General features: G+C 35.3%; 4 protein-coding genes across 6 annotated transcripts; 1 reads left to right on the top strand and 3 right to left on the bottom strand.

Annotated features, from left to right (window-relative positions):
• Positions 1-385: 385 nt before the first annotated feature.
• LOC132698183 (uncharacterized) lies at positions 386-2,644 on the bottom strand. Its single transcript, XM_060664116.1, has 5 exons — positions 2,452-2,644; positions 1,767-2,401; positions 1,545-1,715; positions 1,319-1,497; positions 386-1,251 (listed from the first exon to the last, which is right to left on the bottom strand). Exons 1-5 carry the CDS (start codon positions 2,642-2,644, stop codon positions 1,086-1,088), a joined length of 1,344 nt encoding a protein of 447 aa, XP_060520099.1. The 3' UTR covers positions 386-1,085.
• Positions 2,645-3,158: 514 nt separating this feature from the next.
• On the top strand, positions 3,159-6,407 carry LOC132698182 (retinoblastoma-binding protein 5 homolog). The gene is made up of 10 exons (XM_060664115.1): positions 3,159-3,282; positions 3,336-3,361; positions 3,414-3,815; positions 3,870-4,051; positions 4,231-4,350; positions 4,414-4,607; positions 4,662-4,837; positions 5,078-5,176; positions 5,239-5,374; positions 6,269-6,407. The coding sequence occupies exons 1-10, from the start codon at positions 3,264-3,266 to the stop codon at positions 6,349-6,351; spliced, it is 1,437 nt and encodes a 478-aa protein (XP_060520098.1). The 5' UTR covers positions 3,159-3,263; the 3' UTR covers positions 6,352-6,407.
• Positions 6,408-6,747: 340 nt separating this feature from the next.
• Positions 6,748-12,008, bottom strand: LOC132698184 (mitochondrial import receptor subunit TOM40 homolog 1-like). Its single transcript, XM_060664117.1, has 5 exons — positions 11,656-12,008; positions 11,338-11,600; positions 11,059-11,288; positions 10,814-11,001; positions 6,748-6,888 (listed from the first exon to the last, which is right to left on the bottom strand). Exons 1-5 carry the CDS (start codon positions 11,807-11,809, stop codon positions 6,749-6,751), a joined length of 975 nt encoding a protein of 324 aa, XP_060520100.1. The 5' UTR covers positions 11,810-12,008; the 3' UTR covers position 6,748.
• Positions 12,009-12,222: 214 nt separating this feature from the next.
• Positions 12,223-13,771, bottom strand: LOC132698857 (ataxin-3-like). 3 transcript variants are annotated; one of them, XM_060665205.1, is made up of 4 exons: positions 13,559-13,770; positions 13,404-13,433; positions 12,891-13,348; positions 12,223-12,836 (listed from the first exon to the last, which is right to left on the bottom strand). In XM_060665205.1, exons 2-4 carry the CDS (start codon positions 13,425-13,427, stop codon positions 12,518-12,520), a joined length of 801 nt encoding a protein of 266 aa, XP_060521188.1. In that variant the 5' UTR covers positions 13,428-13,433; positions 13,559-13,770; the 3' UTR covers positions 12,223-12,517. The 3 variants fall into 3 exon arrangements, with proteins under 3 accessions (XP_060521188.1, XP_060521187.1, XP_060521190.1); XM_060665204.1 differs by having other exon boundaries at positions 13,404-13,473; positions 13,527-13,767; XM_060665207.1 differs by having other exon boundaries at positions 12,891-13,358; positions 13,404-13,771.
• Between the last annotated feature and the right edge of the window lie 157 nt (positions 13,772-13,928).

Raw genomic sequence — 13,928 nt, 5'->3', positions numbered from 1 at the left:
GTTCGCTCCCTACAGAATCCTTTGTAATCGTCGCCAAAAATTTTGAAATCAGTCTCCACTGGGTGGATTTAGTGTTTAGTGAATATTTTAAAGTGATAATTGTCGCGAACCCCATCGTTTTTCACCGTTCACGCCGGTATGGAGGCCGGATGGGCCCGGATGATGCGCGGGGATGTCGTTTTTTTTTTTTGGTATCGGTCAAAATTATTTTCTGCTAGTTGAGCAAATATTAGTTGTTTTTTCTTTGTACGTGTTGGTTTATGACTAAAAGCGAAGAACCTCGACGGAAGTCGGCAATGGGCAAATGATCCTAGCAGTCGAGCCCAAAAGTTATTGTGCAACGCATTAATCTACTTGTACTTGACGATAGCTTCTTTCGTTTTAGTGGAATCGCTGAAATAACCAACATTTCCAAGAAATCGCTAAAGTAAAAGGGAAATTTACAATATGTAGGAGCATGTCTTAGGGTGCACATAATTTTGACCGCCGTCAAAGCGGTCTTTTATTTCAATTTAAATAGTATATTGTCAAGAAGTTACCGTCGATTGCTTGAATTTTGCGCCTGTGATGACGGCTGTCTCGTGAACGAATCGTAGAACATTTTTCAAATTGGCCAAATTCAGCTACTCATTCGCTGTTAACTTATAGGCAGTCCGAGACGCTTGGGCCGAAAAATTGGCCAAAAAATCGATGACCAATTTTGAAAAATGCATATCTCTTATTTATAATCGTAATAAATTGAAATTTGGACTGAATGCAACCCCATCCTTTCTCTAAGGAAAATATAAAATCAAATTTAGGTCTTGCCGCCGTTCACCGCCAGGAATTGTTTTTACGGAGGCATAAAAAAATTAATTACAACCAAAGGGTAACAGGTAAGGGCTAGGTTTTAACTAATCGATTTAATCACAGGCATTTAGTTTACTGGCTTTGCTGCCCCAGCAGCAGTGCCCACAAAGTGTAAAAAGAAAACCACAGTGATTATTCATTGGACAAATTTATAGCCCATTTTTATCACTAACAATTTTTTTTGAAAAAATGGAACCATATAATTACAAAGATTAAAACAAACATATGACAACAAATTAACATATTGCTTCATTTTTCTTAAACTCATAATCTCGGGGCGAGATAGTTTTCAGGGAATTAAATATTTTTGGCATTTGAGTGGAGTTGGAAGCATGCGTTGATAATCTCGCACTTCTTCTCACTGGAGTAACCACCAATTTAGAGTCAGGTATGTTTTTGTTTCTAAAATATAATGCAGGGAACAAAAGTCAACGGTAGTACGAACAGGAAAGGTTCTCGGCTGCCTTACTTTCGTAATTTTCTCTCCTGTACAGCGAACTGGATTATCGTTGATTTAAAAATATTTCTTGCGTCACATATAATCTTCTGCCTCTTCGAGTTAGTCACATCTTTGCTGATAGTGGGAGTTATATTTAACAGACTAAATTTTTTAAGAAGTTCATCCAGAGATTTATCAATATTATTGACCTGAACATATACTTTTTCAACTGAGCATTTTATTTAAGTCTACTTACCTCTGCACCCTGCACAATTGCGGTCTTGTAACATTCAACAGCACTACTAATGTTACCGGCAAATTGCTCAATTGCTGCTCGACATTCCCAATATTCTGGTTCTTCATCCAGTCTGTTGTGCTTGTTTTTCATTAATTGTAGCCACTCCACACACTGTTCTATGGGATATCCCTGAAATTGTCACTAATGCATACAACAGCATAAAAGCTACACTGAAAATACTTCGCAAATTAGGTTGTGCAGTTCTGATAAAGCCTCCTTAGCAACATTATGTACCTCTAACATCTCAGTTTTTACTTGTCTAGGTTGGTTAAGTGATGAGATATTAAACAAGTTCTCATAACTTTCTGACCTGGGAATTGAAGTGTCAATATTCTCCTTGTTGGCGATGACTTCAGCGACATTTCTATCATGTTTTAGTCCAAAACATTTCAAATGATGAACAGATAAAGGTCTATTTGCCCTTTTAAGCCATTCGAAAAGTTTCATCTCTAATGATTCAATCTTCATAGGTGCCGGGGTGGATGAGCACATAGAGGAATTACTATTTACTGTTTGAGGGGTAAATATGCTGCGTCTTTTATAGGCTGTTGGTGTTTTAAAGACATATTCTACATCTGGTGGATTTGAAATGCCTTGAGCAGCAATATCCTCATGAGACTGAACTATTTTAGAAAAACTTTTTAAATTTTTCTGTGTCTCATGAGAACGCGATCTCCTATGAAACAAGTGTTTATTTTTTATTTGCGAGCGCGCATAATTCGTGTCAGCTGGACCTTTTACAGGTTTTATGTTATTTACTGTTGGTCGAGGTCTTAAAGGTGCATTTCCAGATATTACAATCTCCACAGAATTTACTAGAAAACTTCGACATAATGCTTGCCGTGTTAATACCATTCTCGCTTACCATTATTCGATTTATCTTCAATAACTTTTCTGTTCGTGCCCGCTTCCTCATGTTCGAGCAAAGGATTTGCAATTAGCAAACGTCGAAGACTTGTTTTTGTATGTTTAATAACGGGAACCGCCTTTTGCTTAATCCTAGGTTTCTTATGTGGATTGCCTGATATATTGGAGTTTCCAGTGTTTTTATTATCCATTATTTAAAATTCCAGGCGGTAAATAATGTAAATATAAAATAATAAGCTTTTTTCCACCGCGAAACCTGTTTAAAACTGATAGGCACCTAATACTTAACAGACTTTTTTGAAATAACGAAACCTTCAGAGAACACGATTGATGGACATCGATTAGTTTTGGTCAGTTGGTTAGTGGCAGGGGAACAACATTCTAATGTTCCTGTGTATTTACGCAAGTTGAAGTTAATTTTTAGGAAAGGCTTTAAATAGTTTAATGATAATTAGTCTTGATTTTCAGTCCGAAGAGAATATAACTAAAAAGAAACAATAACTTTTATGCTGTTGCTATAAACTACCACTAACGCCTAATCAGCCGGTGAACTTCGTCTCTCATCATCGAAATCAAAAGTAACCAACACTAAGCAAAAAAATTGAGAATATGAATTTTATCTCTTTACATTAAGAGATCCCACATTTTAATTCTTACGAAGTGACCGATCATGAAAATTTGGGAGCCAAATTCACTGGCTGGCCAGGCAGTTTTTAGACATGACTATACCAAATCCTGTTCTGTACCAGCATGGAAAAATGAAAATAAACAAATTGTAATAACGTGAATTTTTGGGAATTGCTTTTGAAAATGAACTTGGAGCTTTTAGGTATGTATTGAAATCGGTTTAACAAATTCTTAAAAAATGTTTTTTTGATATAGAATCCTTTGGACAAAATTACCCCGAAGTAAGTAAAGGGAATACGGTATAATCTTATCCTGATAATTGTCCTTTTGAAGGAATTTGATGGTACACTAGATTCACTTTCCATTGCTTTAACATGTGCTTTTAATAAACGCGGGACCTTACTTGCTGTTGGTTGTAACGATGGACGAATTGTCATATGGGACTTTCTTACACGGGGCATAGCAAAAATTATCTCGGCCCATGTACATCCAGTTTGTAGCATCAGTTGGTCCAGAAATGGGCATAAGATTGCTTCTGCTTCGACGGATAATACAGTTTGCATATGGGATGTTTTGCATGGCGAGTGTGAACAAAAATACAGATTTCCTTGCCCTGTTTTGAAGGTGCAATTTGAACCAAGAAATTTGGAAAGACTGTTAATTTGTCCAATGAAACATGCCGCTGTATTAGTTGACACCAATGGAGGACACCAAGTTTTGCCTATAGATGAAGATGTAGTGAATTTGTATGTTTAATTTGGTCATTTAATCTTATCTTTAATTTCTTAGGGGGATCTGAACATAGTAGCCTCCTTTGATAGGAGAGGGGACTATGTGTACACGGGCAATGCCAAAGGAAAAGTCTTGGTGTTGGACTCAAAATCCTTAGAAATTAAGGCCAGTTTCAGAATTATGCTGGGCACCTCCAGTGCAACAGCTGTCAAAAGTATAGAATTTGCAAGGAGGGGAGAGTGAGTACTTTGCTTTTATATTATATTGGGGATGTATTGAGAATTAGTTGATCAATTTTTGGGTTAAATATCACTCAAGGTTATGAGTAAAAAAATTTGACTGTGAAGATGCTTTTTCATAGAGCAAAATTTTGCAGTGACTGAACTTATTTATTTATTTTTTCTCTTTATTCTTATAGCTGTTTTTTAATAAATACAGCGGACCGAGTGATTAGAGTTTACAACAGTAAGGAAGTTCTGGCATGTGGGAAAGAAGGTGAACCAGAACCAATTCAGAAGCTACAAGATTTAGTAAATAAGTAAGTACATCAGTATAGTATTTACTTGTGAAAAGAATTGAAATAAATTTGTGCCACTCGCAGAACAATGTGGAAAAAATGTTGCTTTTCTGGTGACGGGGAGTATATTTGTGCTGGCTCAGCTCGGCAACATGCGCTCTACATTTGGGAAAAATCGATAGGCAATTTGGTTAAAATTTTGCATGGAACCAAAGGTGAACTTTTAGTGGATGTTGCATGGCATCCAGTCCGACCTATTATTGCCAGTATTTCGTCAGGTTAGTGAAAATGCAGGGAAAACCTAACAGATAAGATAATAAATAAAATTGAAGGTGTTGTGAGTGTGTGGGCCCAAAATCAGGTTGAAAATTGGTCGGCTTTTGCGCCCGACTTTAAAGAGCTTGACGAAAATGTAGAATATGAGGAGAGGGAAAGTGAATTTGACATCACGGATGAGGACAAGTCTGTTGCCAGTGGCGGCGATGCGAAAGAGGATACGGATTTGGAGGTTAGAATTACAATTTACCTTTATTTGTTATATTTTTATGAAATACAGTACTTTGGTGCGTTTTTGAGAGTTTGATCCAACAAAAAAAAATCAAAATCGAACCATAGACAAAGATTTTACAAGGGTGTACAGTAATTAAGTGGAAGACACTGTATTTGTTCAGCTCATAAAAAAAGAACATTTTTTTTGGCTAACGTTTAACCAAATAATATTAGTAAAACATTTTCGAAAAAATTTAAGGTGGACGTGTGTGCCATAGAACCTGTCGCCGCGTTTTGCAGTTCGGACGAAGAAGACGGCAACATGGATTGTCTACAGTTTTTGCCTATAGCGCCCGAGGTACTTTGATTAGAAAACGAAAGAAAGTAAAACGTTCCGTTTGCCTGTGACGCCATTTTCAGATCGAAGATCCAGAGGACAACTGGAACGCAGTGGACTCGAATCTGGCTCCGTCTGGCCAAAGCAACGGGCCCCCTCCGGCGAAGAAGAAGAAGTACAAGTCGTACGACATCGCGTTGGAAAACGTCAGCGATGGAGGTAATAATAATAACAGTAAAAGTTTACAGTTCTAAGTGTAGAAAGTTCAGAGCGTCTTGAATTTTTTTCCATTTTGTTTTTTAACGAAATGTAGACTATTTTTAAAGGAGTTTTAATTTTTTAATATATATAACTTGTTACTATATTACTATAGTATTATATAGTTTTAAGTTGTGGTTGCTAAATAAAAGTTTTTTATCTGTTATTTATAGAATTCTTTTGCGCTTCTTTTGTGTTGTTTTATTTGTCGAGATCGGATCGGGGCACGCCGTAAGTAGATGTTTAGTTAGTTTGGTGAAATAAATTCCTAGTATTTAACGCGTTAGTGTACAGAGAGGGTGATTCGCGTTGAGTGTGCTATTTAAAGTCTCGGAGAACGAAAATCCAAACATCAATTTTATTGGATTTACCAAAAGTTTATTTTATTTTTTCAAAAAATCAATAAGTAAATAAAATTGGGCAGTTCTCCGGAATTTTTGATAGTTTGGGTGATTAACCAAAGTTTAGGACAAGTTTCCTTCCCCATGCACTCCTCTTTTTTTCCAATGCAAAATCCACAAATTAATGCGTGACATACTATACAGCTGTGAAATAGCTACCGGAATTTTTGCTTGGTAACTTGCAGGTTACCAAATTTGGCACGGTTGTTTTATGTGTAGTAGTTGCTTGGCTTAAGCTCGATGTTTTTGTATTGGGATTTGGTACTTGGCAAGTTGCAGTTGCACTTTGTGAGTAATTTTGATTAACGGATGGTTATTTCATTGCTACTGATGGTAGCCAAATCTTCCCCACCCCGCTCCATTTGTAAGCGCAAAACCTTGGACGTAGGAGTTTATTTCAACTGGGAAACCGCCTTCGCTTGTATGTTACAATGTTGAAACTGTTCTTTTACAGAAGTGCACCCCTTGTTAAGCAATAAATCTAAGGATAAACACATAGGAGGCGTAAAGAAGGGAGTAGGAAGGCCCAGAAAATGAGTAGTTCTTTGCTTTCGGCTTAAACATTGTGTGTGTTTCACCTTTTTTTCTTCCTATCGAGGGCTTAACAACAAACCAGTATTTTATATGAACAATATATTTTGTCTACAATATTTTACAATTATTTAATTTACAGTGTAAAAAAAATAATGAACTTGCAAACTAACAATCGACACGCGGCGCTTCAAAATGTAATAAAAGTCCAGATTGTATTCGATTCTTGTTCCTACTACAGTTTATGTTTAAAAAAACAATCATTCTCACATTCAGGCGGAAAAAAATCAAATTCAAGACTGGTTCCAAAGTATTTAATGTGTAGTCGAAGAAAAAAACAAAGAATATTATGATGTTTCTGGAATAAAATTTGTTGCTTGTCTATCATTTTCATAGTATTCCTCTAACCTATCAGTACACCCACTCCTAACCTAAAGTGATTCTTGTTGTGATTCATAAGTCCGCTAAATGCTAACGTAAATGGCAAAGGGCTTAACTTTTTTTCTAACACTGCCCCCACCGACCAATTCGAGTCAATATGTCCTGAAAAGTAATTCGAATTCAAACCATAATCCCACTCCAGATCCGTCTTTCGCCTACGCGCAGCCGCCAAGCGTAAGAATTATAACAAGTACTGGGTGGTTAATTAAAAAGGACGGATAGGACGGAGCTATCTCGAATAAAAAAAATGACTAAAGCGGCAAAAATAAAATGCTGGAAATTATGATTATATTTTGAAATGAGAAATAATCTTATATTACAAATGCTGCGTAAATTCTATTCATTTTCGTTAAATCGTTTTTGCTCTCTTATATGAAAGTGGTGGAGAGTGTTCAAACATTTTTGAAAATATCTGTCAATAACTTCAGAATGACAGTTTGTCAAACTTGGAGTTTTTGAAAAGGTTTTTTTTTAGAATATCAACGCTGTCCTGAGCAGATTGATTTAGACTGCTTCTATCGCCGCCATTTTGCGACATCGCTATAAATGAAAGGTATTTTCTCACATATATATATATATATATATATATATATATATATATATATATATATATATATATATATATATATATATATATATATATATATATATATATATATATATATATATATATATATATATATATATATATATATATATATATATATATATATATATATATATATATATATATACAGTGTGTCCAAGATAAGGATGCACAGCATGGGGATCTCGGAAACTATAAGAGATACAGTGTCGGTTAAATTAGACAAAAGTTGCGCATTTTGATACCGAACAAGATCAGGTTTTACAAATTTGAAAATTCCAAGCCGTTCCGGAAATATCCGAGAAAAACCGAAATATTGCGATTTCGTTTTTATTATTTTTTAAAGCTATTTGAAAAGATATGAAAAAACGGAAAACACTTTTCCATTGGCACTTTTTAATCTCTCCAAATTGACGTTAACAAATTTTCATTACAGCTTTTCGATTCCATGTAACCACCATCAACTTTGATTTTTCTTATGGGACGGAAAAAAAGTACACACAGTATTAGGTTGTGCTTTTCATTGCGAATTCAACGATGTACGATACAATACGGTTACTTATGTTTTTATCCAGAAAAATGGATTTTTAATACATTTCAGCATTTAAATGGAGTAGGCCATGACAAAATGACATCCAGTCAATTTCAATGACACATTAATGTTATTTGTCTTTGTTATCAGTCGATCATAAGTTTATTCCTTTAGTTATTGTTTTTGTATTTTTATTGTTGTTGTCTTTTTCTAATTTATTTTGTTCTACAATGGAGGGAGGTAATTTTACAAACGAAGAAAAATGTGATATGCTGTCTTGCTACATCTGATGCCAAAGAAATTGTGTGGAAGCCGAGCGTATGTATTCTAACAAATACCCAGAGCGGAGACAACCTGACAAGAGTTTTTTCGGCGTTTGTTATTTAATCTGAAAGAATATGGATCATTTAAGAAGCCTGCATTATCCCGACAAAAACCTTCCAATGAAGAAAACCAATACATTGTTCTACAATCTGTTATCGAAAATCCACAAACTTCTACCAGAGAAATTGAAGACCAGAATGGGGTAGCTAAATCTACAGCTCAGTTTATTTTAAGGAAAAATGAATTTAAGCCTTACAAATTCAGAATATGTCAAGGATTAAAACCGGGTGACGACGAACGATGTAGACATTTTTGTGAGTGGTATACCAGGATGTGTGATGAGAGTTTTAATTTTCCATATAAAGTGATTTGGTCTGATGAAAGTATGGTGACCAATAACGGTATTTATAACAGGCGCAATACACACTATTGGTCGCAACAAAATCCACGTGTTAATAGACTATCCAGACATCAAGTTCGCTTTGGGTTTAATATTTGGTGTGGGATTTTTGGTAGCAAGATTATAGGCCCTATTTTCTATAATAATTCCTTAACTTCCGAGCGGTACCTTGACATCTTGAGGCACGATTTAGAAGATGCCTTAGATGATTTACCGCTAGGCGCTGTGCAAGGCTGCTGGTTCCAACAAGATGGTGGCCCAGCCCATAACTCCAGAGAAGTTCGCCAATATTTAACTGAACGGTTTGATGGAAAATACATTGGGACTTACAGTGAAACACCTTGGCCTCCAAGGTCCCCGGACTTAACTCCCTTGGACTTTTTCTTATGGGGCTACATAAAAAATGAGGTATTCAAAGAATGTTTTGACAACGAGGAACAATTACGTCAATCAGTACGAGCAGCGTTTAATAAAATTACTCCTGAAATGTTAAGTCGGGCGTACTTATGCCTAGAAAATGGAGGTCATTTATTCGAACATTTGTTATAGAATTTGTTTTTCATTAACTTGTTGGATTTAGTTGTTATGTTAAATGAACAGTTAGAGTTAGTAAATAAATAAACACATTAACTCGAACTTGTCAACCATTTTCTTTTGCCTTTCATCGTTCGGATCTCATGGCCTACTACAATAAAATACTGGAAATGTATTAAAAAGCCATTTTTCTGGATAAAAACATAAGTAACCGTATTGTATCGTACATCGTTGAATTCGCAATGAAAAGCGCAACCTAATACTGTGTGTACTTTTTTTCCGTCCCATAAGAAAAATCAAAGTTGATGGTGGTTCCATGGAATCGAAACGCTGTAATGAAAATTTGTTAACGTCAATTTGGAGAGATTAAAAAGTGCCAATGGAAAAGTGTTTTCCGTTTTTTCATATCTTTTCAAATAGCTTTAAAAAATAATAAAAACGAAATCGCAATATTTCGGTTTTTCTCGGATATTTCCGGAACGGCTTGGAATTTTCAAATTTGTAAAACGGGATCTTGTTCGGTATCAAAATGCGCAACTTTTGTCTAATTTAACCGACACTGTATCTCTTATAGTTTCCGAGATCCCCATGCTGTGCATCCTTATCTTGGACACACTGTATATATATATATCGGTTTCATATAAGCAAAATATATATAAATTTACTGTTAAAATATATAAATTATAACTAAATTGTCAATAATAATTAATACTGTCCACACCAAATTTGAAATTTGTAAAATCGAAGTGTGCTTTGTAAGAAAAAAATAGCAAAAATTATAATGTAGTATTATTTACAAATTGATGGTTGCTGACAGTTCCAAAAGCATCCTGTTGGTTGCTTCAGAGCTTGACTGAAACTGGCTCGCATTTTACTCTGTACCTACTTATATACTGTTTGACGGAGGCGGAGACAATAGTCACGCCCCTTCAGAAGATTTGTTTTGTTGTTGATTGATTTGTTCGTGGTGTTTATATATCAAAATTACACCAATTTATAGGTATTTTGGTCGCGTTGTTTGTAAAAAGTTGCTTATGTTACAATTTATGGGTCCATGGAGTATCCTGCATTAAAATTAAAACGCAAAGATCTTAGTGCTTATATCTGTGTTATTGTTTTTCATTATTGTAATATTGCATTGCAATATTTCAATTATGGGATTATTGGGTTTTAATATTATATATATTATTCTAAAACACTGAACATAAATATTTAATCATTATCATTCACAAAGGTGATAACATTATTATATCAAAGATATCAAAAAGCAGTTTTCACTAGAGTGTTAGACCATTATTTAGCTATCTTATGATGAAATAAAAGTGATATATTATTTTTTTTGCAAAAATAAATTTGAATAATAAAATCCTCTGTAGCAGATATGAAAGCAATTGAAATCAATCTGCTCAGAGCAGAGTTAATGGCCTAGGTGTTTTCAAAGGCTTCAAGTTTGGCAAAATGCTTTCAGCCATTCTGACACTATTAACACTTATTTCCAAAAATGTTCAGTTATAGCAAAAACTATTTATATGGGCCACTTTGGTCATAAGTTTTTTCTTTCCAAGTCTTTATGACAAATATATCATTCCACATCTGCGAATGGCGAAATTTATGGTGGGACCCTAAGCTCCAAGAATATCCTCTCTCTTACCTTTGAACACAACTTCACTTTTAGGCAGATCCACTTGGTATCCGATTGATGCAACAGCCTCTTGCATCCTATTGTTAGCTTCCAATTCCACGCCGATTTGTAACTGCTTGCTTGCCTTTTGATAATAACACAGATGTATTCCAGAAACTCCCAACGTTCCTGATACTTGTACACTTTCAGTGGTATATCTTTAAAAAAAATCTGGATATTAGAAAATCAACAAACCATAATTGACAAGTCCATGCCTGGCAGCGGCACTAAGAAGTGCTATTTCTCCCCCCGGAACTGCCGGTCCCTTCTGATACGCAAGTTCCGATCCTAAAGCTAATCGGGGAGTAACGGCTTGCAAATAATGCAGTACAACTACACCAGAACCGTTTATAATATCCGGATTTGCCACAGTCATACTGGCAGTGTAATCGGCGCCTCTATAGTTTAAAGTTAACTGTCCCACTTGAAACTTAGAATTTTGTACCTTAAAAGCACCATTATAAATGTATTTATATGTCGATAATCCAAATTACTTGAGCTCCAAATTTTGCCTGAAGCCTCGGCTGAATTTGATGGATCATTGTTGCGTTTAAATTTCCAGTAGGATCAATGTCACCTAACAAAATAGGATACGCTTCTGTGGGTGATATCTGTTTGGTTCCCACATAAGTGGCACCAAATCTATAGCCACTTGGAGTCACAGAACTCATGTTTATGGTATGAGAGATTTGAAAGTGGTTACTCAAACCTCTCGTAAGCAAGACCCTCGCCCCCTCAAAACAAGTTGGGAAAACATCTAAAATAAAATTTACGTTTTATATTAATTGAGGTTATGATATAACCCAACTTACTTTTGCACTTGGTATGTATTTCTTCAAGCGGTCCTGGATTTTCCATGGTTTCGGGGCCGACAGGTGTAGGTTCGCAATCTTTAGGTTTCGCAAAATTCACTCCGGCTGGAGGGGGCGGCGGTGGAGGTGTAGAATACGCCTGTACGTTACCCATTATCAAAAATCCTTAATGAAAGTTATAGCAGATATCAAGGGCGCCTGAGAGTTCCGCTGGTGGCTTCTTGCGAGTTCCACAAAATACTTATTCACTTTATAAATTAACACCGGGATGGGGGGCAACGAGAAATCCACATTTTCATCAATTTTTATGGAAATTGGATGACAGAAAGAAATATCGATAATGCAAATGCCCACTAGATCGATACGCACGTCAGCTCATAGATGGCGCTCCATAGTTTCTATTGACCACAGGTTTGAAAATATCTTTTTTTTGCAATCTGACTTTGGTTTATAGTGGAATGAACGACACATTTATTTTTCTATTTATTATTTAATTACAGAAAATATACTAAAAATTTAAAAATATATCAATATAATCTAACAACAAACAATAAAAATATTTGCTCGTCACAATTATCAATAATAAATAAATACAAAAATAATGGCAGTGATGAAAAAACCTTTAAAAAAGTATTCCCAGGCAATTATTTAGGTTCTACGAAATTTGAGACTATTTACTTGAGACGAATATTTTTTCAATGCAATAAGTTAGTTCTAAAAATGAACACTTCTTTTTTAAGGTAAGTAATAAGGACAGTTGCCTCAATGACATTAAATAACAAGTAAACAAACTAACAAGTATTTTCTTGACCAATAAATCCATCCAGAAATTCATTATTTAAAGGTCTGCATCTTTTCATCACTAACATTGAAGGCTCATACTGATAGCTTTCTTCAAAAGGGAATCTTCATCCTCATCATCGGTGCTATTCGTGCCTTGCAAGCTAAGCCTTAGGGCTTCTTGTAGGTCCCCATCATCAACATCTGGACTATCGGTTAAAGGTTCTATAAGAGCTTCATCCTGCAAACTTAACCTAAGCGCTGCTTGCATATCTGGATCACTTTCACTGGATATTGTTGGTTGCAAATGTTGTCTAGGTATTACCTCAATGGGGTTATTTTTAAGTATTTCATCTGCAGGACAATCAGGTAGATCACCGAAAACTATGAATATTGAGTATCTAAAACCAATAAGACTTTTAATAGTGAACATTGAGAAATTTATCAACACTAACCCATCATTTTTCAATTGTGCTAGAAACAGAGCCAAATATGTATCGGATATAAGTTCAGGCTTGGACAGTAAAGAATTCAGATTGACCCATTGATTTCCAATTTTCCTTATAGAGAACCAATGATCTTTGTAATTGCATATAAAAGCTTGCATTGCACTAGGATTTTCTAGGGCTGTTTTAGCTCTATCATCTGTACTACAGTAAGGCACTAAATCAAGTCCCCAAACTTGCAGAGCACTACTTATTACTTGCACAGAAAAGTAACCACTGTCATCCATATTTGAGGAAGGTTGTTGGAGAAACTTGCGATAGTCTTCTGTATCTAGACCACTTTCTGCCATACGCTGACGCTCTTCCTCATCCAATCTGTTGGCCAGGGTGCCCAGATCCACAGCCGTGAAGTAAGATCCTTGCAGTAAGGAATTCAGGCAATGTTGGGCACAAAGAGACCCATCTTGCTGTAAAAAGCTAAGATTTTATTAGTTCTTTAAAATGCCTGTACAGCATACTAACTTTTTCATGAAATATTGCCTCCATGCTGGTCTTCCATAAAATAGAAATGAAAAATAAACTAGTCAGACAACTAAAAATAGAAAACTACACCAACGAATATATTCAGGTTATAAACAGACCTACATTTTTCCGGGGTTAAATAAGTATATTCTTACATTTAGTTGTTCACTACATGTGAGACCAAATTACACAAAACAGGTAGAGGTGTTGATCAGGTACTTTTAAACTACTAAAATTCGTCTATATTACTACTAGTTTGAATTTTCTCAAAAATAGTGGAATAATTCGGAAATGACCAAAAACCCTGATAAATAGAGAAAACAAAGTTGCTAGGTTGAGTTTTAAATTTATATGTGTTCTGACGTCAGTCTTAGACGTTAACGTGTTAACACTTTAATAATCCTAGTTTTATGAGATAAATGAGTGTTCATGATATACTCGTCAATTGATATGTAGAAATTAAAAGAACTACGGTTTTCACTTTCAATCGTTTACCGAAAAAAATATTGAATTCAATATGTCAAG

The sequence above is a fragment of the Cylas formicarius genome, unplaced genomic scaffold (assembly GCF_029955315.1).
Source record: "Cylas formicarius isolate icCylForm1 unplaced genomic scaffold, icCylForm1.1 PGA_scaffold_2__14_contigs__length_35257938, whole genome shotgun sequence".
In the NCBI taxonomy this organism is placed as follows: domain Eukaryota; kingdom Metazoa; phylum Arthropoda; class Insecta; order Coleoptera; family Brentidae; genus Cylas; species Cylas formicarius.
Note: the sequence above shows the minus strand (reverse complement) of the source record. Positions and strands in the feature narration are given on the sequence as shown.

Excerpts from the sequence above, each read along its gene's own strand:
- LOC132698183 (XM_060664116.1), bottom strand. The coding sequence starts at position 2,644 with ATGGATAATAAAAACACTGGAAACTCCAATATATCAGGCAATCCACAT. Across the intron at positions 1,716-1,766 it reads TGCACAACCTAATTTGCGAA|GGATATCCCATAGAACAGTG; the intron begins GTATTTTCAGTG and ends TGACAATTTCAG. Across the intron at positions 1,498-1,544 it reads CAATTGTGCAGGGTGCAGAG|GTCAATAATATTGATAAATC; the intron begins GTAAGTAGACTT and ends GTATATGTTCAG.
- LOC132698182 (XM_060664115.1), top strand. Across the intron at positions 4,351-4,413 it reads CTACAAGATTTAGTAAATAA|AACAATGTGGAAAAAATGTT; the intron begins GTAAGTACATCA and ends TGCCACTCGCAG. Across the intron at positions 5,375-6,268 it reads GGAAAACGTCAGCGATGGAG|AAGTGCACCCCTTGTTAAGC; the intron begins GTAATAATAATA and ends GTTCTTTTACAG.
- LOC132698184 (XM_060664117.1), bottom strand. The coding sequence starts at position 11,809 with ATGGGTAACGTACAGGCGTATTCTACACCTCCACCGCCGCCCCCTCCA. Across the intron at positions 11,289-11,337 it reads AGGCAAAATTTGGAGCTCAA|GTACAAAATTCTAAGTTTCA; the intron begins GTAATTTGGATT and ends GGTGCTTTTAAG. Across the intron at positions 11,002-11,058 it reads CTTCTTAGTGCCGCTGCCAG|ATATACCACTGAAAGTGTAC; the intron begins GCATGGACTTGT and ends TTTTTTTTAAAG.
- LOC132698857 (XM_060665205.1), bottom strand. The coding sequence starts at position 13,427 with ATGGAGGCAATATTTCATGAAAAA. Across the intron at positions 13,349-13,403 it reads AGGCAATATTTCATGAAAAA|CAAGATGGGTCTCTTTGTGC; the intron begins GTTAGTATGCTG and ends AGCTTTTTACAG. Across the intron at positions 12,837-12,890 it reads GCACAATTGAAAAATGATGG|ATACTCAATATTCATAGTTT; the intron begins GTTAGTGTTGAT and ends TATTGGTTTTAG.